The sequence below is a fragment of the Phodopus roborovskii genome, unplaced genomic scaffold, assembly GCF_943737965.1.
Source record: "Phodopus roborovskii unplaced genomic scaffold, PHOROB, whole genome shotgun sequence".
Lineage (NCBI taxonomy): Eukaryota > Metazoa > Chordata > Mammalia > Rodentia > Cricetidae > Phodopus > Phodopus roborovskii.
Window position 1 is genome coordinate 15,107,504 of NW_026126517.1, and position 26,077 is coordinate 15,133,580.

At 38.6% G+C, this 26,077-nt stretch overlaps 1 protein-coding gene across 3 annotated transcripts; it reads right to left on the bottom strand.

The window, feature by feature from the left end:
- Positions 1 to 1,683: 1,683 nt before the first annotated feature.
- Chek1 (checkpoint kinase 1) lies at positions 1,684 to 25,009 on the bottom strand. 3 transcript variants are annotated; one of them, XM_051197081.1, is made up of 13 exons: positions 24,855 to 25,009; positions 24,139 to 24,220; positions 22,136 to 22,359; positions 20,739 to 20,803; positions 20,584 to 20,653; positions 15,629 to 15,817; positions 14,365 to 14,469; positions 12,527 to 12,622; positions 6,678 to 6,786; positions 5,960 to 6,137; positions 5,601 to 5,732; positions 4,374 to 4,475; positions 1,684 to 2,279 (listed from the first exon to the last, which is right to left on the bottom strand). In XM_051197081.1, exons 1-13 carry the CDS (start codon positions 24,976 to 24,978, stop codon positions 2,184 to 2,186), a joined length of 1,572 nt encoding a protein of 523 aa, XP_051053038.1. In that variant the 5' UTR covers positions 24,979 to 25,009; the 3' UTR covers positions 1,684 to 2,183. The 3 variants fall into 3 exon arrangements, with proteins under 3 accessions (XP_051053038.1, XP_051053039.1, XP_051053040.1); XM_051197082.1 differs by having other exon boundaries at positions 24,886 to 24,959; XM_051197083.1 differs by lacking the exon at positions 24,855 to 25,009 and adding an exon at positions 24,562 to 24,637.
- Between the last annotated feature and the right edge of the window lie 1,068 nt (positions 25,010 to 26,077).

Consider the following 26,077-nt stretch of genomic DNA (forward strand, 5'->3'; position numbering starts at 1 on the left):
TCAAAAGAACAAAAGAAAACATAGATCTATTGTAGTGTATATACATTTAAAGATATAATTTTTGATATTAATAAAATTACATGGGATGGACAATGCAGCTGTAAATACAGTTGTTCTGTCACAGTCAAGTGGCTAGGCACACTACATAATCCCAGTACTTAAGTCAATAAGGCAAGAGGGGAAAAGAACCAGCCTGAAATAGATATTGAGTTCAAAGCCAATATGAGCTACATAGTCAGACCCTGTCTCTAAAAAAAAAGTTGTTACTAATTTTAAATAGTTGCTGGGAGGAGGTGGTGGTACATGTCCTTAATCATAGCACTCAGGACGGATCTCTGTGAGTTTGAGGTCAGCGTGGTCTACAGATTGAGTTGCAAGGCAACGTGTGTGTGGGGGGGGTGCTAAATAGATTGTTCTACTTTGAAGAAAAGATATCAAGAATAAAAATAACAGCTACTATGGCAAACAATATTACAGTGCCTAAAAATATTAAAAACACAATTATCACTTAGCCATTCTACCTCTGGGTATACACACAAAAGAATTAAAAACAGAGACTTGAGCATATATTTACATATCCATTTTCACACCAGTATCATTTACAGTGGACAAAAGGTGGCAACAATCCAAATATACACGATTATATGAAAAAGTAAGTGCACATGCACACACACATGCACACACGTGCACTGTGGAATATTAGTCACAGAAAGGAATGAAATTTAATATATGTTATAACGTGGATAAATCCTGAAAACAGAAGTATGAAGTAAGCCAAACAAAAAAACAAATATACAATTCTGTTTATACATACAGGAGCATTCAAATTCATGGACACAAAAAGCAAAATGGTGGATGCAAAGGGCTGGCAGGAAGCAATAAGTCATGATTTCATAGACACAGGCTTTGGAGACAGTACTCCATAACATCAGATGAGGAGACAATGACATTGACTTAAAATTTTTAAGTGTAATGAAAAGTTGTAAATGTGGGAGTGGGACAGGGATCTGATTTACACTGTAGAAGGATCATTCTGACAGCTTTTCTAGAAACTAAACTACCAAGGAATAAGAAAGTCTTGCAAAGGTGACTGATTTAACCACAGTGGTACTACAATGTGGAAAATAGGAGACGGAGTAAACTAGGTTCAGGTTTACTTCTGAGTATAGGAGGGGTAGGTATGCCGGCATACACCAATATGTAATAAACTTTAGCCATAAAATTGTCAGTGTTCTTAGCTTCAGACTCATTAACATTGTCATTTATCTACAAAAAGGAATACAGGACCCCAATCATATAATTCATATTTTAATATAAATTTTATGAACAAAACAAAGCTTTAGTGCGTATAAAAGAATCAGGCCTATTCTTAGGTTTCCTTACTCCCCCGCCCCCTTTTTAGCCAGTGTCATTAAGGCCAATAAGTTCACTGAAAATAGAATTTATTTCTAGAGTAAAAATATGGCTGTGAATGAAAAAAAACTATTTAAGTGTATAATTTTTAAAAGATAAGCACTAGAGCTTATGTTCAACTTCTTGAAAGACCAACCAGTACTTTATATTTGACTAGCTACACCAGGAAAAAAAAAAATCTTGTAATTTTAATCATTATAACTCAAAGACAGTTTTACATAACTGGTCAAGCCCTCGTATAGCACATACACCCAAGCTGAAAATATAGTACGAATCTTAGGATACTTTTTTTTTTGTAGCAGGCCTCACTTCATGGACCAATCAACTGTACATGGTCTTCATTTAGCCATCCTTACAATTAAATAGCAGAGAAGAAATATGTTTTCTTAGGATGAAACAAAATGTCCTGATTTTTTTTTTTTCCCAGAAGTGATACTACATTGGTATAAAAGCTGGATAAAAGCTGGCAAACTCATGTATCCCAAAACTTGGTTTCTACCAGACAGGTTTCAAATGCAGACAATTAACACAGCTGGAGAAATACCTAATGAATTTGATCCATCTTTTCCCCAAAGTATTACATACAATTAAGATACAGTATTATATGTATGTAAAACATACTAAGAACTGGAAGTTGTTTGGGTAATAGGAAGAGAACTCTTCAAAAACTATTGTTTGCAGTTTGCAGAATAGGACAATCTTCTCTAGGAAGAATAATGTCAACATAGCAGCACTATATTCACCAGGAATCCCCAGAGCTGACAGCTTCATCATGTAGCAGGAAACCACACCTTCTGGCTGCTCACAACGTCACCGAGCTTCCCTTTAATCTTCAGGAAGTGTCTCTTGAACTCTAATCCATCACCCTATTTTAAAAATATGATAAAAGGTTGTGTCAAAAGATCATTTCTCATTCCTGCTCAGCGGAAACAAACACTCTTAGATATGTCCAGTTATGTTGTCCCTCGTGTCTTCCTTTTTTTCCCCTTCTCCCTGTTCTTCTGAGACTACTGGATTGCAGGTATGCACCACTCCAGCGTATTCATTCCATACAAATCTATAGCATTTTGACTTACTTAAGCAGGCTATTAGAACATCTTAAAGGTTCTTCATTAATAATTTATTAAATGCACCATGAATCCAGTCCACTTGTGAAGACCAGCTATTCTGGTGGAAATGGCTACACAGCTAAATCTCACCTGGCTGTGTGTTCTTCACTTTCCCACCACACTGAGCAGAGAAAGAGAATAACAGCATTTTTTCTGTTTCAAGGTACCTTTGGACCTACACCAATTGTTTCCCATAAGCAGCAGGAGTTTGTGAACTAAAAACAAGCCACACTGAAGTCTTGTCAGTTTTATCACCAAAAAAAAAAAAAAAAAAAAAAAAAAAAATTCCACTAAACTCAGTTATAACAACAGTTTCAATAGAGAAGCTTTCATAATGTAAATACATACCAAGAATCTAGAAAAGAATACTGCAACTAATCTCCAATATAAAGAATGTAAATTATTCTTCAAGCATCTCTAGAGCCACATACAAATAAATTCTCAGTAAACAGATATTATACTGGTCTGGTTTTATAAAGAATAGGCTTTAAAACTAAAAATAATAGGTGAGTAAAATCAAGATAGTAATCACAAAATTAGTGAGATTTACTACATTATAATGTACACGTTTTTTAATATAATAACTTTTTAAATAGATTTTTATTTTATGTGTATTGGTGTTTTGCCTGTTTGTATATCTTTGTGAGGGTGCCAGATCTTTGAGTTACAGACAGTTGTGAACAGCCATGTGGGTGCTAAGAATTGAACCCTGTCCTTGGGAAGAGCAGCCAGTACTCTTAAGCACTGAGCCATCTCTGGCCCCCAATGTCCAAACTTTTTATTAAACAGACAGATACTATATATGAATCAAAATAATCTGAGTATTCCAGAGTATTACCAATAATATCTGTTGGGAAGTGTAATTTAAAATTATTTTCATTCTTTTACTCTAAAGTCCCATGTTGGCTTGCTCTGTAGCTCTGTAGCCTTAGATGGCACTGAATTTCTGATCTTCCTCTCTACTGAGTGCTGAGAATACAGGCATATGTTGCCACACCTGGCTTTATCTGGGGATCCAATCCAGAGCTTTGTGCATGCTAAGCAAGCACTCTACAAGCCACAGTACATCTCCAGTCTCTCAAGACTTTTTATACTAAGGAAGATGTCAGGGAAAAAAGAAAAGAGAAAAATAAACAAAAAATACTATAGAAAAATAGATGGTGACAAAGTCAACCTTTATAACACTAAATGAAATAAGCAAACTACAATGTATTTACAGATGCCAAATAACTAGTCACATATTCATGTGGCTATACTCCAAAACTTTCTGTGGGGGTCTGAAACCACATAGGATGGAAGTTTACATGGCCTATATGCCATGTGCATTCCTATGTATACACAGCTATGATATAGTTTAATCTGTAAATATGTCATAGCAAAACTAACACAAATCAGTAGTAAAATAGAACAATTGTAACAATATTCCAGGATAAAATTGCCAGCATTGTTACCCTTATACTTTGGAGCCATTACAAAGTAACCACTACCCCAAAACAAAAAGCACGAAAAACTGTGACAGTCAATATGAAAGCCAAAATTAGTAATAGGAAAGTGTATATGTGTGTGTATATATATATATATACACACACATATACATTTCCTGAACAAAAATATACACATAAAATACTTACTAGGCTAAAAGAAAATACAGGTCCTAGTTGTGAAATAGGATAAGACAGCATAAGAATTCATCATGCTAATCAGAACTGTGCTCAACCTAAAAACTCCAAGAAGCAGTAGTGAAGAGGGGTGAACTGCTGTATGTAACACATACAACCATTTAAAAATCCATACAGAAATATTTCCAAAGGAAAAAAATACTATATATAAATAAAATGCATAAAAAAATACCTTAGAAAGTCGGAAGTCAACCAGTATCTTCTCATCCATTTCTACCAAATTTATTTTGAAAATCAATTTATTGTTTCTTCTATCAGTTGTTGATACAGTAACCTAAGGCAATAAAAATAAGGTCAAGCCACATACATGCACGAATAGAAAATACTCTTAACAAAAAATCTGTATCAACAGGTCAGTAATACTTTTGTGCTAAAATCGATCTCATGACAGGAGTGACATGAAGAACACTATAAATTACAGGGCTAGAGAGGCAGCTCAGGTTAAGAGTGCTTGACCCTCACTCTTCAGAGGACCTGAGTTCCATTTTCAGGACCCATGCCAAGAGGCTCCCAATCACCTATAATTCTACCTCCAATGGGTCTGATGCTTCCACAACAGACAGTGACATACAGATACACAGACACAGTCATGGACACATAATCATAAAAATAAATCTTAAAAAAAAAAAAAAAAAAAAAAACAGGCTGCTATATCTCTCTCCAACGGGCACCTTTGCATCTAATCTAAACCAAACTGTAAGTAGAACTTAGTCTAAGTGAACTTTTAGTAACAATGGAAGGCATTTTTTTTTAGCAAAGCAGAACTGAAAGAAGGAAATGACTGAAGAAATAGGAATATAATGAGGGCTGGGGATATAGCTTGACAGGAGAGCATTTGCCTAACATGTATAAGGCAATCCCCAATACTGTAGTCAATTAACCAATCTCATATATGACAAGGACAACAAGATGATTACAATATAAGGAAGAACGCAGGAAGATATATCTATGGCTGAAAACCTCTAATAACGAGATGATAGTGAAGGTCTGAGAGGTCTTGCAACTCCTACACTTCAGTTCCCATCCCTGTTCACTTAGGTTTAATTTTTTGTTTTGTTTTGTTTTAATGTCCCCACAGACTATAAAGAAGTTAAGGCAAGATGATTGTGGGGGGGGGGGCGGGGGGGGGGAGAAGCACAGCCAAGGGCCCTCGCAAGACCCAAACATGGAGGTAAGGACGTCGTCGACTGCAGCTTAATATAAAAATACTAACTGTAGGTTCTGAACCCCCCCCCCAAAAAAAATCTTAAAGCCTTCAATTATTCCACTGTTTCTTTTTCAAATTAACTGCTTGTATTACTTGTATTTTTAAAACATTCACTGACTATTGATGCCCTTTACTCAAATCAATATTTAATTCTCTATGGTTAGAAAAATACTGAAAACTAACAAAACATGCCTGATTCATGCAACTCTTCTTCCACTGATAGCCCAACTTCTCAAAGGTTTCTTTCAGGCACTGGTAAGATCTGTCTGCATCCAATTTGGTGAAGAAGCGTGTCATTCTTTTGACCAAACGCTGCCAGGGGTTCTACACCGCAAAGAAAGCAGAGTAAATTCAGTGTGGCCAGTTTCCAGCAGTTAGTCTCAATCTCTCTTCCTTGACTTAGCATCCTCACCCATGAAGGCCGCCTCTAGTTATTTCTTCCTTATCCGAATAATATGCATCAACTAAAAGTATTAATCCCATCTACCTAAGATTTCAGACAACAGAAAGAAAAGGCAACAGTTATCTATTTGAAAAACTGAATTCCTTACCTGTGAGGAGCCAGGGGTACCAAGTAACTGACTGTTTACAAGCATATGATCAGGACAGGTAGGCTGTGAGAAACTGATGCCTTGTACGAGTTTGTCGACATATGAGGAACCGGTGTCCCACAAGGAAAGCCCTGTCCGAGGCTCTGGTTGAGAACTAGAGTACTTCACATTTTCTTCACTGAGAAGAAAATAAAATAAAGTCTTTAACTCTGTTTTTAAGGTGATTTCACTCATTTTAACTACTTATTTTGTGTTTATTTTTTTTTCCTTCTTTTTTTTTTTGAAACAAGATTGCATCTTGCAACCTAGATTGGCCTGAAACTGTCCATCCTCTTGACTCAGCCTCCCAATTAGCAGTTATCTGTAATTACATGTCATGTGTGCTACAGTGTTAGATTAAAAATGTCTTTAAATAAAACCCACCAGGCCTTTCGTATATCATACAATTGTTCTCATTTTTGGTGAAATTACTAGCATTATTAAGTGAAATACATACATGTTTTATTCTTTATAGGGACTAATCACATTTTAAAATAACAACTTAATATGCCAAGGCATGGTGGTGCACACCTGAAATCCCAGCACTCAGAAAGCAGACACAGGAGGATTAGTACAAGTTTAAGACCAGTGTGGGCTACCTACCAACTTCCTGTTCAGTCAGGGTTACATAGTATATCCTATCTCCAAAAAAAAATTACTGAATTTTTATAATTCTTACCTGGAAGCATTATTTACTGGAGAAAAGTCCAAATTGGAATGAATATGCTTAGAGAATCCACCAGAAGACTCTGGCATACCACCTGAAGTGGCACGAGGCCTCTTTGCTCCTAAAAAGGAACAAATGCAAATCTTCTATGAAAGCATTAACCAATGCAACTGGCAATTTGAATAAGTAGAGCCACATCTAAATCCCTTTATTGAACATAAAATATATGATATGTTACATTAGTGCTTCGCTAAGGCCATTAATTTTAATGACCTCTTTTATGGACAGCATGATGGTCAACAGAGGACTAACTAAATAACTAAAATTTTAAAATTTTTAAATAACTCATGATTATGAGCATAAACACTGAATCTGATCTATCCAATACTCTGTTCCCTTGAAGAAGCTTTCTGTATCATGGAAAAGTCATGATACAGAAATGAAGCCACTTTAAGTTTGCATTCCTCAGCTAGACTGCAACAGTCCATACCACTTGTCACCTCACATTCCGCAAAAAAGGATTATTCCAAAACTCCCATTCTCTCCTGAAATTATCAATACCACTCTCCGTTCCTTCATTACTTAGCATGATATGTTATCCTACTTTTAGAAAAAACACCAACAGACTTGAACTAACTCAGTATGTCACCACCAATTCTGCAAATACACTTTCTCCCTGCATCCCCCCCTCAAATGTCAAGCCTGATACTTGTACTGTGGGCCCATTACCTCTTCCTCAACACACAAGCATGCACACACAAACATCTTCCTCAGAAACATTGATCCTGATGCTCTGTTACTCATTTCCCTTTTCTTAGAGTTCTAGCCTCTTCCTGCAGCAGGTGAGTTCAGCCCACAGCTATTTGCTACAAAGCATACATGCAGATATAGTGCAATACAAAATCATAAGCATACTTAAAACATTTGGACTCTTATGCAATTCCTGACTATGAACATTGGATCATGATAAAATGTTGAACACGCCTGTATCTATTAGATTTGTCCCTAAAGTCGTTTAATAATGCTTAGTGTTACCCAACGTTTTTATTAATCCATTCATGAAAATGCTTTATTAGGGCAATATAACACCAGGTATCACCCTAGTACTAGGTATTCAATAGTGAACAAAACTGACAAAAAACAATGACCTCCTAAATCTTTCTAAACTTTTTTCCTTTATGTGAGTATGTGTTTTGCCTGCTTGCCTGTGCATCACATAAATACAGTGCACTGAGAGGCCAAAGGGTGTCAGACCTCCTGGGGTTTGAGTTACAGATAGGCAAGGGCCCCCATGTAGGTGCTGGAATCAAACCCAGGTCCTCTGGAAGAGAGCTAGTGATCTGCTGAGCTTTCCCCTCCAACCCCAACGTCCTAAAGCTTAACCTTCTGAGTAAAGCCTAAGCTCAGTATAGTAAGGTAATGCTGCTAACTACAATGAAGTAAAATAATGCAAAAAATTACACTGGGAGAAGTGGGTGCAGTTTGAAAGTTCTGATGGCTGGCCAGTGCCCAAGGAAGGTAAGAATCCATGCATACAAGTCTCAGACAGGGAAAGCATTTCCAGACACAGAATCACTAAAACAACAATGAGGTAAATGTATACCTGGGGTGATGAGAAAACAATAAAGGGACCAGTGTAGATACAACTCAGGGGAGGAAAAGCAGCCTTGAAGTCTAGAAGTAATAACAGCATTTCTTGAGGATAAGAAAACAAATTGTAAGACCTCGAAGATCATGAGTGCTTAGCTTCTCAGTGAAAAATGAGTTACTAGAATGTTTTGAACAGAACAGACTTTTTTCCCCCTTCGAGACATGATCTCATATTGCAGTTTAAGCTTGCTGAGAACTCAATACCACATGTAGCTTAACTACAGACCAATCCTCCTTAGCCCCCAGCGCAAGGATCACAGGTATCAGCTATCATGCCTCACACATTTCTAACTTCTTTTAAAATCTGGACTCTAGAAAGAGACTGTTAGGATTGCAATGAAGGTGGTGAGATTATGAAATGGGTTTTTTGTTTGTTTACTTGTTTGTTTAGATTTTGAGATAAGGTTTCTTGGTGTAACCCTGGATGTCCTGGAACTTACTCTGTAGACCAGGCTAGCCTCAAACACACAGAGATCCACCTGTCTATGCCTCCCAAGTGCTGGGATTAAAAGCATGTGCCACCACCACCCAGCCCTGGAATGTTTTTTAAAAATACTTTTTAATTTATTCTTCGACAATTTCAAACAAGTTTATAGTGTATTTTGAAGTTTTTATATTTTCTTAAAGATAGAGATGAATACAATTTCCTGGAAGACTATACATGAGGTAAGAGAGAATGGAAGATGTGTCCAAGCTTTCTTCTGATTTGCATAGTAAGTTCTCATTAACCAAAATGAAAGACAATAGAGAAAAGTATGAAGGGGTGGAGAGACTAAACACTCAATTTGGGACAAATCATGCTTGACAGAAAATTGCAACATTATCAACATATAGACTAAGTCCTATTGAAGGGGCTAGATAGATGGCTCGGTGGTTAAGGGCAGTTCTTGTTCTTGCAAAGGACCGGGCTTGGCAGCTCACAACTATCTGCTAACTCCAATCCCAGGAGATCCAGTGCCCTTTTCTGCCTTCAAGGGCACCCAGGCACACATATGCAAACAAAACACTAATACACATAAAATTAAGCAATAAATCCGTGTGAAAGTTAGAGGACAGTGTTTGAAAGCAAGATCGACTGTATAAAATGTTGCAGTTCAAACAAAAGGATAGTTTGAGAACTGGATTAGGTAGGTGAGATAAGCCACCTGTGATGTGACAACAGAGAGCACAGGAAAATAATCCACGAAACTACATTTGAGGTGTGAAAAATCAGGCCTTTTGAAGGCCAGAGGGACAGTTCAGTGGGCAAAGGTATTTGTCACACTTACTAAAGTGACCTGATTTGTTCCCAGAGGTAGAAAGTGAGAATCAATTCCAAAAAGTTATCCCCAGATATACACATACACACACACAAACCTCTTTTGAGATTTGTTGTAAGATGAAAGAAATTAATATTAAGTAGTTTTAGCAACCACATGAATAGTGATACGCATCAGTAATCCCAGTACTCAGGCAGGATTACCATCAGTCTGACCAGTCTGGGCTATTCACATTGTCAGACTAGGACACAATCAGACTGTCCCAAACAAGCAGTAACAATGTTGTATCTATGTTTATGTAACTGTTCCTTTGATGTTGTTACTGCCACTGTTTTGTTTAGAAATAGGGTCTCACACAGGCCAGGCTGGCCTTGAACTCTTGATCTCCTGAGTGCTGGGATTACAGGCCAAGCCACAATATCTGGTTTACTTAACTATTTTTAGGATGAAAGAAACACTATGTTGGCACAATGATGAGGAAGATCCAGTAGAGGAAGAAAAATAATGCAGGAGAAAGGATAATTGCTAGACAATATCCATAAGTACGCAAAAGAAAGCTGATATTAACAGTTTATCCCAGCAACAGATAACAGATACTCAGTAGTCTACAGAGGCAGGTGGGAAGTGATGGTGCTGGGAGCTTGTAACATCCACTGCTTCTACCTCTGTTTCCCATTAAATTGGACACATTGTTATAAACTGAGATTATGTTAAAGTTTATAAAATGCCGAGCATGTTACAAGTCTGTAATCTCAGCATTCAGGAAGGATGCAAACTGAAGACCAGGCTGAGTTATGTGAGGAAACTTTCACTTAAAAGGGAAAGAAAAAAAAGAGAGAGAGAGCAAGCTTGAGTAATATACTATAACAATGATAGTTTGCCTATCATGAACATTTTTCTTCAATTATAATAGATGTACCAGTATAGGAAATGAGTAAAAACTAGACTAGGTTGGGTTGAATGAAAAAGAAGCAAGGAAGTAGAGGGTAATTGTTAAAAAAAAAAAAAAAAAATTCTACTTATCTTTGGATTTAATATAGGTAAGGATGGAACTGAGCATCCAGGGATATAACAGTCAAATGACAGAATTAAAAGATTCTAAGTCCAGTGAGTGTCAAAGGATTGTTTAAGAGTGTTTAAGTCACGGCACTGAAAAAAGGGAAGAAGCCAGAAATAATCTAGAGTTGCAATCAGAGTAAAATGTTTAAAGATGACTAGAGGAAAATCGAGGACTTAAGAAGTCAGGATAGTGAAAAGATCATCCAAAAGAATATTAATTGCCAGCTCCATGACAAAGTTTGTCATGGTGGCATGGGAGCATAGGCCTATACTTGCAGACTAGAGGAGGCAGGAGGACTCCAAGAACAATTCCAGTGTGGGCTACACAGTGAAACTAAACTTGGGCAGAAGCACAACAAAATTAGATGAAATCCTGTTGGAGACAATGATAATATGGCAGGAATTTTAATTTGAGGCTCAGTAGGTTACTGTAACAAGGGTGGAACTGTGGGTAGCATGATATGATGTGAATTTTTTAATGGAGGAGGAAGAATGAGGGAAGATAAAGTAATAGTGAAACATCTTGAGGACAACTGCCCTTCTTCTTGACCCAAGGACATGAAGGTGTGGGAAAGAAAACATCTACAACATCCTCTAGGTGAATTTCAGGAATTCAACAGAACAAGTGTTTAAATAAAAAACATTAAGAGAAGAACTAAAGATAAATTGCTCAATCATCTATAGACAACTGTCCTCTCTCCTTCCACTCGAACTTCTTATCTGAGCCGTCTAATATGATTTTCTTTGATTCTTGGCCTTTTACACCACAATCACTGGACTCTAGAATTCACTCAATACTCTCCATGGAAACTGTTCCTACTAAGATCATCACCAGATCATGGAATCCAATGGAAAGGTTAAGCCTTTGTGTTACTAATCCATCTAACTCTACTGTCACAGAACATTCTTAGTCTCCATTACCTCACCTACTACAAATGTTCCATCCACCTTTTGGTACTTTTTCTGTTTCTTAGTTTCTTCCTTCCACTTAAATAGCCATTCCTCACACTTAGCTTAGTATGGTTTAGTACACACATACATATACACACATGTGTACACACACACAAACACATGGAGAGTTTACTCAGCTCCAAAATTTCTCCTCCTGAGTTACCAGAACAACACCCAGGAGTCACCATGGAATCTTTATAGTCCATCCTTCATTCATCAAAGCACTCAGCAGTCCAATCAATTAAGCTCTAGAACATGGTAGAATCCATCACTTTTCTGCAATGCTATAACCAATGTATTTCAAGCTACCATCTTCTCAAATCTAAACTGCTACTGTAAAAGCCTACATTAATCTCTTCCTATCCATTTAAAATAATGAAAGAGTATTCATAAGAACCTTTTAAAACCAAACAATCACTTGTCATTTTCTTGCTTTTTTGAAGCCCCTCAAACTTGTCCTAATGATGGTAAGCTCCAGGACAAATCCTTAGCAGAGCTCTTGAAGCCCTCCTATAAGACGGCTATCTGCAGTTTGTGAATCAGCTCAAACCTCACATTCTCCCACTTGTCTATTCATTCACTCAGCAAACATTTACTGAGGACCTATGACACACTACGCTAACCACTGGTTAATGATGAACACAAACACAAGGCTCATGTCATAGTCAAATTCTTCAAAAACACTCAATGTCCAAAATCTAACATTTGTCCAAATGCTGCTGCTTCTTCTGCACAGCATCAAACATGCCTACAGCATGAGCTACAGCACTCCTTTTAGTTGTTAATAAACAAAATTAATTTTGAATTTGTGTTTTCCTATCAGATATTAAAATCTTCTTTGGACAGACCATGGTTCTGACATGGGTTTGTGCTGTTTTGTTAAGCATGTTTCACAGAGGAAAATGAGTGTATTTTTTTTGTTTGTTTGTTTTTGTTTTTTACCTCTGTTAAGTGGTTTGTTGTACCATCTATCTTTTTTAATGTCTGGAATGGTAATCCTGGCTGACGGATTCTCAACTAGAATTTTATGAAGCAAAGCTGAAAACAAAACAAGAGTGTATTGGTAAAAGGGTTAAGCAGATTAAACAAAATTGAAAAGACACAAAAGTCAGGCGCATGGCATACTTTAGAGGCACAGGCAGGATGCTTAAGGAAGAGGCCAGCATGGGTCATAAGTATCAATTTCAAAAATGTAAACCAGGGATGAAAAGTGACTCAAGCTTGCAGTGCCAGCACTCAGGAAGCTAAAGGGGTTGCCACAGTCAGGTCCTGCCTAAGTCTCAGGCCAGCATGGGCTAATGTAGACCTTGTCTACAAAAGCAAGCAAGCCAAGCATGTTAACATCAGAATACCAATATCTGGAGAGAGGACTAGAGGTCATCCTCTGGCATCAGCTTGGGCTAAATGAGACTGGTTCAAAAATCAAAGCCAACAACAATAAAATATAAAACTTAAACCTTAGAAACACTCAATGAGAACACAAAAACCTTAAAAAAAAAAAAAAAAAAAAGTGTATCAGGATAGAAAAAAATCTTTCTAAACATGGCCATATAAGTCAGAAACCACAGATGACAAAATTTTAGATAATAACAATTTTAAAACATTTGCATATTAAAATAACCAGCACAATTAAAATAAATGGCAAATTCTAGGAAATACTGTAACACACAATGGTCAAATAAATATTAATACATTTTTGGAAAAAACCCCAAAGGTTTAAGAAAAACTATAAATGTCATTGCCAAAACTAAGTAAAATTAGAAAAGCTAGTAAGTTTCATAAGGGGGTAGGAAACTCACTATTAATATTAAATTTAAAATAAAACTTAAGAAGCAATCAGTTACAGACTTATTGGTTAAAAAAAATTATTTTTGCAAGGCATGGTGGCATATACATTTAATCCCAGTATTCAGTAGGTAGAGGTAGACCACTCTTTCTGAATATAAAAATCAGCCTTATCTACACAGTGAGTTCTGGCTATAATAAAACCCAGTGTTTCAAAAATATAACAAAAAAGTAGCGTAACTAAATGATGGAATGGTACAAACTTTTTAAAAAGTAAATTTGTAAAAGAAGCCCATAACACTTTTTTTAAAAATACATACCCTCTTAACCCTGCAGTTTTGCTTGTGGGAAAAGAGAGTTTAAGCAAATAATTATAAGATATACACAAGCATCAAGTAACATGGATGCTAATCATACCTCCTCACTAAAAGTAAAATTAAAGGAAAAACACCTAAATTTCTAAACCAGATGAGTAAAACATATCTATATAATAAATATAAGTCATGAAATATAAATACTACAATTTAACTTTTACAAAAGTATATACTTATAACTAATAGATAGTATACATTTGCTATATATTTTTTTACATGAAAGAATATGCACATATATCAGAACACCTTTAAAAGGCTATTTCCAAATGTCACAATTAAATCTGTATCCTTCCTCCTTCCCATTCTATTTTTTGAGATGAGGTTTCACTACGTAGTCCTGGATGGCTTGGAACTCCTATGTGGCACAGGCAGGTTCACAGAGATCCACCTGCCTCCACTTCCTGAGTGCTGGGATTAAAGACGTGTGCCAGTACACCCAACCATTTTTTAAACTTTTACTTACATCTTCTAAGTTAGCTAAAAGGACTATGGGTCACTTATATTAAAAAAAAAAAAAAAAAAAAAAGAGAGAGAGAGAGAAGAAAGAAGGAAAAGAACTATCAGTTGGCATGAGACTTTATCAGCCACAAAATCAATACTTTCAATCTAACAACCAGTTACCCAGAGGAGCAGAATCAATTTTTTTCCAAGGATTGAGATAGGTTTTTTTTTCTTTCCAATCAGCATATTCCTGACAGCTGTCACTGGGCTGGTCCCACGGCAACTCTAAAAATGAAACAGGTTTCAGTTTTCTGAGTGTTCACAAAATTAGGTAATAAAGATTTCAAGGAAAAATAATCACACAAAAGAATAAATGAACAATATATAAAAAGAATACAAGTTTCCTCTACTGTAATTCAATATGGTTTTCACACCAAGTTTCATAGAAACCTACTGTTCTGCCACTTGAAGGCTGGGGATATAATTTAGTGGCAGTGTACTTGCCTGGTAGGTGTTACGACCTGGGTTCAATCTCCAGCAACCCAAAAAGAAGTGTTGAGATTTTTCACTTCAAAGTTATACTTCTGTAAATGAATCTCTATCTCTCTTCTCTCCTCTCTCTCTCTCTCTCTCTCTCTCTCTCTCTCTCTCTCTCTCTCTCTCTCTCTGGGTTACAAGTTTCAAGGTAGTTAGAAATAAGATGTGAATTACAACAGGTTAATAAATGTTTGTTTCCCCTCTAAATTGTATAATGAAATCCTAACCCCCCACAATAAATGAATGTGAGAGCATGACTGGAGGTTCTGCAGAGGCTGCAGCTACTCATACACACTTGACTGAAGGCTGGCCCTCCTCCATTCAGGGAAAGTCATTCTCTTCAACCCAGCCCACAACTTCAGGAGAGGAAGGCAACAACAGCCTCACCAGCCAGATCAGCCAAATCAAGCCCAGCGATCAACGAAGGGAAAGATGCTGCAGCCAGATCTCTCACTCTCACCTTCCCATCAAGTTGACTGTGGAGATGGGTGATTGGGTCATAAGTAGGAAACCCTTCAAAAGAGGATTTGGGTCCTTATGAAGACACTAAAGAATCTGCTTCTCCTCTCAGTAAGATGGTCAACTACAAGGCAGGAAGAGGGCCCTCAAACATGGCCAAGAATCGTGAATCTTCACCACCCAGACTTTAAGCCTTCATGATTTGTATGAAATATATTAAATCTGCTGTTTATAATGCACTCACTATATGGTACTTTGTTACTACAGCCCAGAGCAATTAAACACTAAACTCTATGGAGCTGGAGAGATGGTTCTGCTGTTAAAGGCTGGGCTCACAACCTTTCTATTTCAGAATTAGATTCTCTTGGATCATTTCATTTTTATTCAAGTATAAGAAATCAAACTTTATTCAGAGAAAAGAAGTTCTCTCATAATTAAACAGCCTCACCTCCAGCCAACATTGCAGTAAGTACTATTCCACAGGACCAAACATCAACTGGTTCTGCATGAAATTCTTTTCTCTTTAGGAGCTCTGGAGCGACGTAAGGTAAAGTACCACACATCTTGTTCAGTAAGCGCTCGCGATTATTGTGCCGGAACACTGTTGCCAAGCCAAAGTCAGAGATTTTCAGGTTATCTAAGACCAAAGAAAAAAAGACCAGCACCAGATTAAAATGAGATAGATAGATATATAAAAAACCAGTTTGTCCCAGGTAAAATAAAGATGCTGTGAATGTCCTTCTAGAAAATAAGCCTGGGAAGACAGCAGAACGAAACCCTTCACTAAAACTGTGGAGGGTAAGAAATCATCAACAAAGCTTTCTCAATGGTAATGACACCAGTTGACAAAAGGAAAATATTAAGGACATATCAAACTAAACTGAAAACTGAAAAGCAATAAGAACTTGTCAAAGCAACAAATGGGAGAAAAGGAGCAGAAACTCCATGCCAAAACAAGCCAGAAGAACAAACTTCGTCTCTACCCTCCCATCTTCATCACATACAAACTGCACAAAGAACTTTCCACTTTAACATACTAGATGAATGCCTACTGCATGCAATTAAAAGGCACTGTGTTAGCCAGTGCAGGTAGTAGACAAAATCAGCAAGAAAGCCAGGCGTTGGTAGTACATGCCTTTAGTCCCAGCACTCGGGAGGTAGAGGCAGGGGATCTCTGTGAGTTTGAGGCCAGCTTCAAAGCAATACAGAGAATTGGAGAAAAAAAGAAAGAAAGAAAGAAAGAAAGAAAGAAAGAAAGAAAGGAAGAAAGAAAGAAAGAAAGAAAGAAAGAAAGGAAGAAAGAAAGAAAAGGGAAGAAAAGGAAAGGAAACCACCAAAAGACTGATAATAAACCATGGTTACACAGACTATGAAAATACAAACACATAGCAAAGGGCCTAACTAAGGAGCTGGGGAAAACCTACTACGAGATATTATCAATAGGTACAACCTTTTTGAAAGGAGTCTGGCCAAGGTGTCAAAATGTGAGATATTTACTCTTTGAACAATTCTCACTGATAAGACCACACCCACTCACAGGAGAAATTCCACAATTCACAACTGTAAGGATATCTGTAATAAAATCAGTTATATAACAAGATCTCACAACACATGTGTACAATGAAAACTATGAAAGTAGTTAACAAAACAAAGTATATGTGTTCATACAGTATCAGATACATAAGAAAAAAGGCTGGTAGCATAACAAATCTCATTAATAAGTATTATAAATATAAATACATATATTTTTGTGCAGTAATAGTATACACACCTTGACTCTCAACTTGGACTTAAGGTCCACTCAACAAGAGAGAAATCATGTCTAGTAGTAGAAACCTTGTCAACTACACAGCGGTAATGAAACCATGGATCTTGGAGAAGAACCTACAACTGCCACTTTCTGAATCCAGCATAATCTCTAAATACATTCTAAATATTTGTTCTTCTACCCAAAGATATTGTCCTCATCCCTTATCAAGGAAATGTCCCTATACAATAGAATGAGACCATTACAGAAAACCAGAAAGCAGAGTTGGTGGAGCCCAGTCCCAATGGATACATCTATAATACAACTCATGGACCTAAGGCTCAGGGATCACTGCAGAAGAGGGCAGTAGAAAGACTGTAAGAGCCAAAGGATGGGGCAGTCTGTTGTGAAACAGGCTCTTAGAACCTACTGTGGGCGTGGAAATTAGGATTCACCAGACCCTGTATAATTGTAGTGGAGTTTAAACTGCCGTGGCATTCTTGTTCCAAGGAGGCAGAGGCTGCTCACCAATGCTCTCCATGACCTGAAGGGATCTTCCTAGTAGTGAATCTTTCCCTGTAACTGGTCACATGCCACCTATAACCACGCCCAAATGGCATAGTCACTGTTATAGGCGCAGAGGTGGATATATCGCTACAACTTAAAACTATGAAGTCTCACCAACATGACTAACAAAGCTAATAGCCAACATACCAACATGGACAGCGGGAAGTCCTGGAAGCCTCAATTAAGCAAAACTGAGATTAGGAGAAATAGTCTTCCCCACCCCACTCCACCGCTGAGAGAAAAGCAAACCAATTAGTTATTCAACACCAAATGGTCAGCCCTGGAAGCAGGCATACACATAAGACTATAAAGACTGAGCACTTTGTACTTATATATTTAGGAATACATATATAGCTATGGATATATATGTGATAATAATTAATGAAAAAAAAGAGGGGCCATGAATCTAAATCAGAACAAAGAGAGATATAGGGGAGTGTTTAGAAGGAGAAAGGGGAATTATGTAATTATATTATAATCTTGAAAAAATAAAAGGAATAATAAAACATACAAAAAGGGGAGAAATAAAATAAGAAAAAATAAATCAAATTAATTTATTCAATCTAGATGGTATTATCTTACACTTAAAAGACCCTAAAGCGTTATAAGAAAACTTAGATATGATAAGTATTTCAGAAGGGTAGTAAGAAGGGGCTTGGAGACATGGCTCAGCGGTTGAGAACACTGGCTATTCTTCCGAGGACCCACGTTCCATCCCCAGCACCCACATGGCGGCTCACAACTGTCTGTAACTCCAGTTCCAGGTATCTGACACTGTTACACCAATGCACATAAAATAAAGTTAAACAATTAAAACAAAAAAAAAGAAGGGTAGTAAGAAACAAAATCAACAAGCAAAAATTAGAAGCTTTTCCATATACCCATAACAAACTTTCTTTTAAAAAAAAAATAGTATTCATAAAGCTTTTTGAAACACAGGGAAAAATATATATATATATAAAAAAAAAAAAGCTAGCAATAAACCTAACCAAGGAAGTGAAAAACCACTACATTGAAAGCTTTAAGTCACTGAAAAAAGAAAAGAGGAAACTAGAAGACTGAAAGACCATACTCACAGACAAAATAATGTAAAAATAATTGCATTGATAGGAGTGATTTATAGGTTCACAGTCATGGGGAGCATTCTTCACAGAACTAGCAAAGCGAGCCTAGGCAGGAAAAGCAATACTGGCAGCTCCACAATACTTGGCCTCAAATTACACTAAAGAACTTCAATGAGTACCTCATAACAAAGGCAGTGGAATAGAACAGAACTGAGCAGCCATAAATAAACTCAGATAGCTACAGCCACCTTTAAGAAAAATTCTGTCCTTCGTTGTTTGTTTTGTTTTTTGAGACAGGGTCTCTCTACATTGTCCTGGCTATTCTGGAACTCACTATATAGACCAGGATGGCCTTGAACAGACAGAGATCCAGGTGCCTCTGCCTCCCCAGCGCTAGGATTAGAGGTGTGAGCTACTACTCGTGGCATTTTCCTTCACCTTTATTTTATGTGTATGGGTGTTTTGCCTGTACCTATGTCTGTGCACTGTGCACTGTGGTAGTCAGAAGAGTGCCAGATCCTCTGGCACTGGAGCTACAGTATGGTGTGAGTTTCCACCTTGGTTGCTAGGAATCCAGAACCCAGGGTTCTCTGAAGAGCAGCCACTGCTTTTATCATCTGGTGTACCTCTCCAACCCCTAACCATAGCCATGTAACTGGAAAAGGTCAGCACCATGAACACAATGGAAAAGTTAGACAACCATATAGGGAAGGATGACAGTAAATCCATTTCTCATACTTTATACAAAACCATGTCCAAAATAGATCAAAGCCCTTAAGATAAGACCTTAAACTCTGAAGAACTGCTAAAGAAAAACAAGCAACCCCAAGATGTAGATAGGCACTGGCAAGGGCTCCCCAAGAACTGAGAAAAGGGACTGCAAGACATTTAAGAGCTTCCATAGCAAACAATCAGCAGAGAGAAAATCCTTTCCAATTATATATCTGACATGAGCTCAGTATCTGCAATGTCTACAGAATTCTAAAACTTAAGCCAAAACACAAAGCATCCAATCAACAAATGGGTGGGTGAGTTTTAACAGATAGTTCTCTATCTGTTAAACACACAAAAACTTCTTAAAAAGTCAACAAATATTGGCAGGGTCTCCCTAATTGGCCCCAAACTCATTATGTAGCTAAGGATGACCTTGAATTCCCATCTGACACAGTTGGGAATACAGGAGTACACCAGCCTCAATAAAACCAGAAAAGTGGGGGCTTGAAAGATGGCCCAGCAGTTAAAGAGCACTGACTGTTCTTCTAGGACACTGGTTCAATTCCCAGCACCCACATGGCAACTCACTACTGTCTGTAACTCCAAGATCTGACACCCTCACACAGACAACCGTGCAGGCAAAACACCAATGTACATAAAATAAAATAAATAAGTTACTTTAAAAAAAAAAAAAACAGGACAGGGCCAGTGAGATGGCTCAGCAGGTAAATGTACTTTTCACCAAGCCTGACAACCTGAGTTTGACCTCTAAGACTAAGGATATTTCAACAAAAGCATGACACATTAATTCTTTAAAAAATTTTACATTTTCTTGTAGAGCTGGAGCAATGGCATACATATCATTCTTCCAGGGGATGGAATCTTACTAGCAACACCCACATCATGCGGCTGATGTGACCAAGTAGATCCAAGGAATCCCCTACTTTCTTCTGGCCTCCCTGGGTAACCCACACATGTCGAATACACACATACATACATACATACATACATACATACATACATACATACACTTACTCACACATACAAACACACACATAAACATTTTTTAAAATGTAAAAATAAATAAACATCTTCTACTTACTCATTGAGTGAGTTACCATTCATTATTCCAGGTACTTATCTACTTCATCTACAACTATGTCCTTAAAGACTTGTGAAGTCCAAATACGCTGAGTCTCGCAAATTTCCATGAATTCTTAAGACTTCTTTTTTGTTTTGTTTTGTCCCAGGATTTCAGTAATGTGAAAGCCTTGATAGTCCTATATCCTATATGAGAAAATGGAATCTTACCCCTTTCATCCAAGAGCAGGTTTTCTGGTTTAATATCCCTGTGAGTTATTCCAATTCCGTGCAAGTATACCTAAGTGGAGGTAGAAACAGTAGAATTTAGCAACTCACCTACTGGTGCAAATTTTAAGCAAAGTGTAAGAGGCTATGGTACCTACCACCCCCGCCATGAGTTGATGAAAGAACCTCTGAGCATCCTGTTCAGGCATGCCTATGTCTGGCTCTGTAAGAAATAAGTATTGATATCTACTGAAAATATATAATCAGGCATCTACCATAGAGGCTCTTACTCCATATCTCAGTTATGTTTGTACTAAAGCAAACAGAAACTTACACTAACAAAAAACTTGAGTCTAATTACTAAATGACTCTGCCTAGCTGCTAAATAGTAAAAATAAACTAACATCGTAGGAAAATAGTAAAAGCATCAAAGTATTTTAAACTTGTACTAACAACAACGAGCTTGGTTTCCTTCACATTTCCCCCCTACTTTTTTTAAACAGAAAACTGGCTGCTCTTCCAAAGAACAAGGATTTGATTCTTAGCACACACACAGCTTACAACCATCTGTAACTCCAGCTCCAAGGGACCCAGTGTCCTCTTCAAGACTCTTACAGCACCAGACAAGCCTCCATGGACACCAAGCATGCACACAGTACACAAAACATAAAACAGCCTAAGATAAATAAGTCAATTTTAAACAGTTCCTGTTTTCCTCAACATTTCAGTATGACTGCCAACAATGAAATCTAGTACAATTTAATTACTTAACAGATTTAAATCATAAATATTTCACATTACAAAGTCAAGAATGTTTAACCTTTTACTCCAATTTTACTGTTGCATAACCAACTCTAAAATAAAAGTGATCAAACACCAATCTAACTTTAAAATACAGCAGAGATAGGTGTCTACCAGGAAACTGTATTAATCTCTCTTTAAAAATTCCAAACTTAAAAAAAAAATCCAAACTTCAAAATACACTATAAACTTGTTTGAAATTGTCAAAGAATAAATTAAAAAGTATTTTTAAAAAACATTCCAGAGCTGGGGGATGTAGGCCCACGCCTTTAATCCAGCATTCAGGAGGTAAAGGCAGGTAGGTCTCTGAGTTCAAGGCCAGCCTGATCTACAAAGTTAGTTCCAGGACAGCCAGGACTACACAGGAAACCATATCTTGAAACACAAACCCCCAAAAATTACATCTTCAGGCTGGAGAGACTGCCCAGCAGTTAAGAGCACTGGCTGCTCTTCCAGAGGAAACCAAATTCAATTCCTGGCACCCTCATGGCAGCACACATCTGTAACTCTAATTCCAGGGTATCTAACACCCTCACATAGACAACAGACAGGTGAGACACCAATGCACACAAAATAACAGTAAATCTTAAATAAGTAAATAAATAAATGAAATGTTACTGAGAATGTGACTTAGTAGTAGGCCACTTGAAGGGCCTATGAAAAGGCCCTAGGTTTTATCTCTTACAATACACACAGATGTACACACAGTTTATAAATTTGTTTAGTAAATAATTATATTAAATTTTTTCCATACCTATTCTATCAAAAAGCTCTCCTCCACTGCAGTACTCCAGAAATAGATACTGGATATTGCCTTCCCTCCTGTGACCATAAAATTTCACTACATTCTCATGATTCAGCATTTTATTGATACAGATCTCTTTCTTAATATTTTCTGGACAGTCTATGGCCCGCTTCATATCTACAATTTTGACTGCAACAGCTTCTTCAGTTATTCTATTCACAGCAAGTTGAACTCTTAAAGAGAAAGAGAGAGAGTGTTAAAACATCTTCACATCTGAATTCTAATTCTCCTAAAACTTCAAAAGATTAGTGATACATGCCTGTAATTCCAGTATTTTGGAGACAAAGGCAAAAGGGTCTAAGTTCAAGGCCAGACTGAACTACAAAGAAAGAAACTCTCTAAAACAAACAAGCAAACATCACCAACTACCCTCCCAACAAGCAGGGTGTGGTGGTACATGTCTTTGATTCCAGAACTTGAGAAGCAGAGACTCTTGACATTTGAGGCAGCAGCTACACAGAGACATCTCTGCAAATAAAATAAGGGAGGGGGCAGAAAAGGGGGGGGGCACCTGGCTGGAGAGATGCACTTGCTTCTGACCTGGGTACAGTTACCACCAGCACCTACATGGTAGCTCATAACCATCTGCAATTCCAGTTGTGGAGGATCCCACCTTCCTCTGGCCTTGGTCAGAAGTGTACACATGTAGTACACTCATATATATAAAAATGCATAAACCTTTTTTTTAAAGATTTATTTATTCTGTGTACAGTGTTCTGCATGCATGTATGCCTGCAGGCCAGAGGAGGGCACCAGATCTCATTACAGATGGCTGTGATCCACCATATGGTTGCTGGCAATTGAACTCCAGTCCTCTGGAAGAGCAGCCATTTCTCCAGCCCCCTAAAAGTGCATAAATCTTAAAAAAAAAAAAAAAAAAAAAATTCAAAATATTTTTCCTTCACTATTTTCTTCAAGAAAAATTAGGTGATTTCTGCTATGTTCTCAAAAGAAATGAAAGGAAATGAGACAGAAACCTAAAAAGCTTGCTCAAGAACACAAAACAACCAGGATCTGCTAAGTGTGAGGATTTGAGGAGCTACTAAGTCAGGAGGCCTCCAGGAACTTTTCATTATCTCATTTAAATTCTAAGACACATGGTTTAATAGGGAAAAACTAATTCTCTTATAATTCTTTGGGAAAAGAAAACTTTTTAAAAAGCTGGGTCGACTTAATGCAGGCTTGTAATACCTGTGTAGGCAGCCTGCCAGTGGTCCAGAGCCTTCGGGAGGCAGAGGCATGTGGATCTCTGTGAGTTTGAGACCAGCCTGGTCTACAAGAGCTAGTTCCAGGACTGGCTCCAAAGCTACACAGAGACCCTGCTTGGAAGAGAGAGGAGGGGGGGAGGGAGGGAGGGGGAGGGAGGGAGGAAGGGAGAGAGAGAGAGAGAGAGAAAGAGAGGGGAGAGAGAACTGTGTAGGCTACAGTGTACCACAAGTTCAAGGCTAACAAACAATTTAACAAGATGTTAATCTGAACAAACACAAATAAAGAAGACATCTGGGTTTTTGTTTCTGTATGATTGTTTGTTGTTGTTTTTAAAGCCTAGGGCTGTAGCTCAGTGGCAAAACATTCACCCAGCATGTGTGATGCCCTATGTTCAATCCCCTGGCAGGAGTGGGTGTGTATATGCTAACAACCTTGATTTACAAATGCAAATATCCATTCTCCTTGCCACTTGAAATAAAGGATTTTTTTTATGTGTACTCAAAATAACAGATGAAAAACTAAAGCAAGCACACTGGCAAGATAAAATTTAAATTAGGGAAGCCATAAAGATGATAACTAACAGGTAAAACCATTTGCTGCCAAGCCTGATGATCTGAGTTCAATTCTCCAAACCCTCATGAGAAACAAATTCTACAAGTTGTCCTTTGACCTCCACATGCTCACCGTGGCACAACACACGCTAATAAAAGTGATGAAAAATTTAAATGAGGGCTCAAACTTACTCTCCATAGGCACCTTCTCCCAAAGTTTGCACCAAGTCCCAGTCTTCCACAAATGGTACTGCCATGACTCCAAGCACTGCGGCTGTAAAATGCAGGATCCCAAAAAATATGGGGGATGAGTGTGAATTCTATCACTTGCAAGGCCACTGAGCCGTGCCTCTCGCCATGATTCCACACGACTTTAGTTTCTCCTTACATTCCATCTATATTTACCCAAGTCATGATACTAAGCTTAGGCATTTTGTCCTGTATATCACAATCCCTGTTCAGCCACGTTTGTCCTCCAACTTTATGCAAAACTGAACACTGGCATGGATAGAAGGCTGAGAGACAAAGGATTCCGGTGAATGACCGGGAGGAGGAGTTGTGGGTAGGGAGACCCGGAGTGGGAGGGGGATGGGGAACACAGGTGTGAGTAACTACCGTAATTACTGCCGGAGCAGCCCCTCCTCCCACACGCTCACTTCCAATTTCCACCCAACGGCACGTGTCCCCTGGACGCGGAGGGAAGGGGGCGGGGCCAAGCTGTGAGAGAGCGGAAGGCAGGGACCCCTAGAGCCGGAAAGGTGTGCGAACCCTAGAGGCTCAAACAGCTCCGGTCCCTTTACGCTGGAGAGCCGCGGGCCACCAGCCCCAGCCCGCACTCCGGGAGGCCCTCCCATCTCTCCAGTCGTCACGACCACTCCCTCACCGTGCCCGTCCGCGTTAGTCAAGACCTCTGAGTCCTCCGCAGGGGTCCTTTCCCACCGTTCGGGACGCTCTTCTCGCCAAGCAGTCCTTTGCCAGCTGCCACAGGAGTCCAAATGCAGAACTTTTCCCGCCAAAACTTGCTTGCGTCATGCTGTCGCAAAGGCGCGCGCCTTTGCCGTAAAGCGGGCCGGCGCGCGTTATCCTATCCTGGGCTCCGCTAACGAGCAACTTCAGTAGACCGACCCAGCAGGGGCCCCTCCCCTTAGTATTAACCCTAGCAGGCTGGTGTTCGCATGTGGCCGTGGTCGGAGACCCACAGACCAGATTTGGTACTGACGACCTGATCTGTGAGTCCCAGAGTGAAATGGGCATCGGGTGTGTGCCCCGCTGGACGCCTTACGTTGTCCCAGAGAGGCGCCGAAGGCTCCATCCAGACCGAACGTCACTTGGGGCCACGTCAAGCACCGGGTTCCTTGCCCCTCTGAGCCTGCAAGGGCTGCACCATTAAATACGTAAACCGACCAGCTCGTCATCTCCGAGCCCCTGCGAAGCTAAACTGAGCGCCACAAAGTGCTCTGTAAACGCTACTTAGTATTCGAGCTTAGAAGCAAGCAACTGTTGGGATCCTGGAAAAATGAAGGAAAGCCAGGTTAATGTGTGCCTGTAATTGTAGAATTTGGAAGGGGTATGCAAAAAAAAAAAAAAAAAGGCTTTGCTGGGCTGTGCATTCGGGAGACAGAGGCAGGCGGATCTGTGAGTTTGAGGCCAGCCCGGGTTATACAAGGTTAGTCTTCTCAAATAAACAAAAAAAGAAAAAAGAAATAGTTTTTAAAGGGATCACACAGCCTCGGGTACGAGAGGATAGAACGAAGACAATATTTGGTGTTTACAATCCAGTCAGGATCACCAATTTTGCCTGCACAAGCTCCAAAACTAATTCGACCTCACCAGTTTGTAGGAAGACCTTTTGCCTAGCTTTCTAGTTCTCTAACAAGCATGGTGGCCCACACCTCTTAATACCACACTCCAGAGCTGAGGCAAGAGATACCCAGCTAGATCTCTTTCAAACAAACAGCTAGGTAGACATGGTGGTGATTTGCCTGCAGCCAAGGAAGGCTGAGGCAGGGGACCTGTTTCAGGTTTGTTGGCCTGAGCTAAAAACTACGACCCTGTGTTTAAAAGGAGGTAGGTAGAGTAACACAGTAAGTATTTTGAGTAACCAGACTTGGTATGTGGCATAATGGTAGAG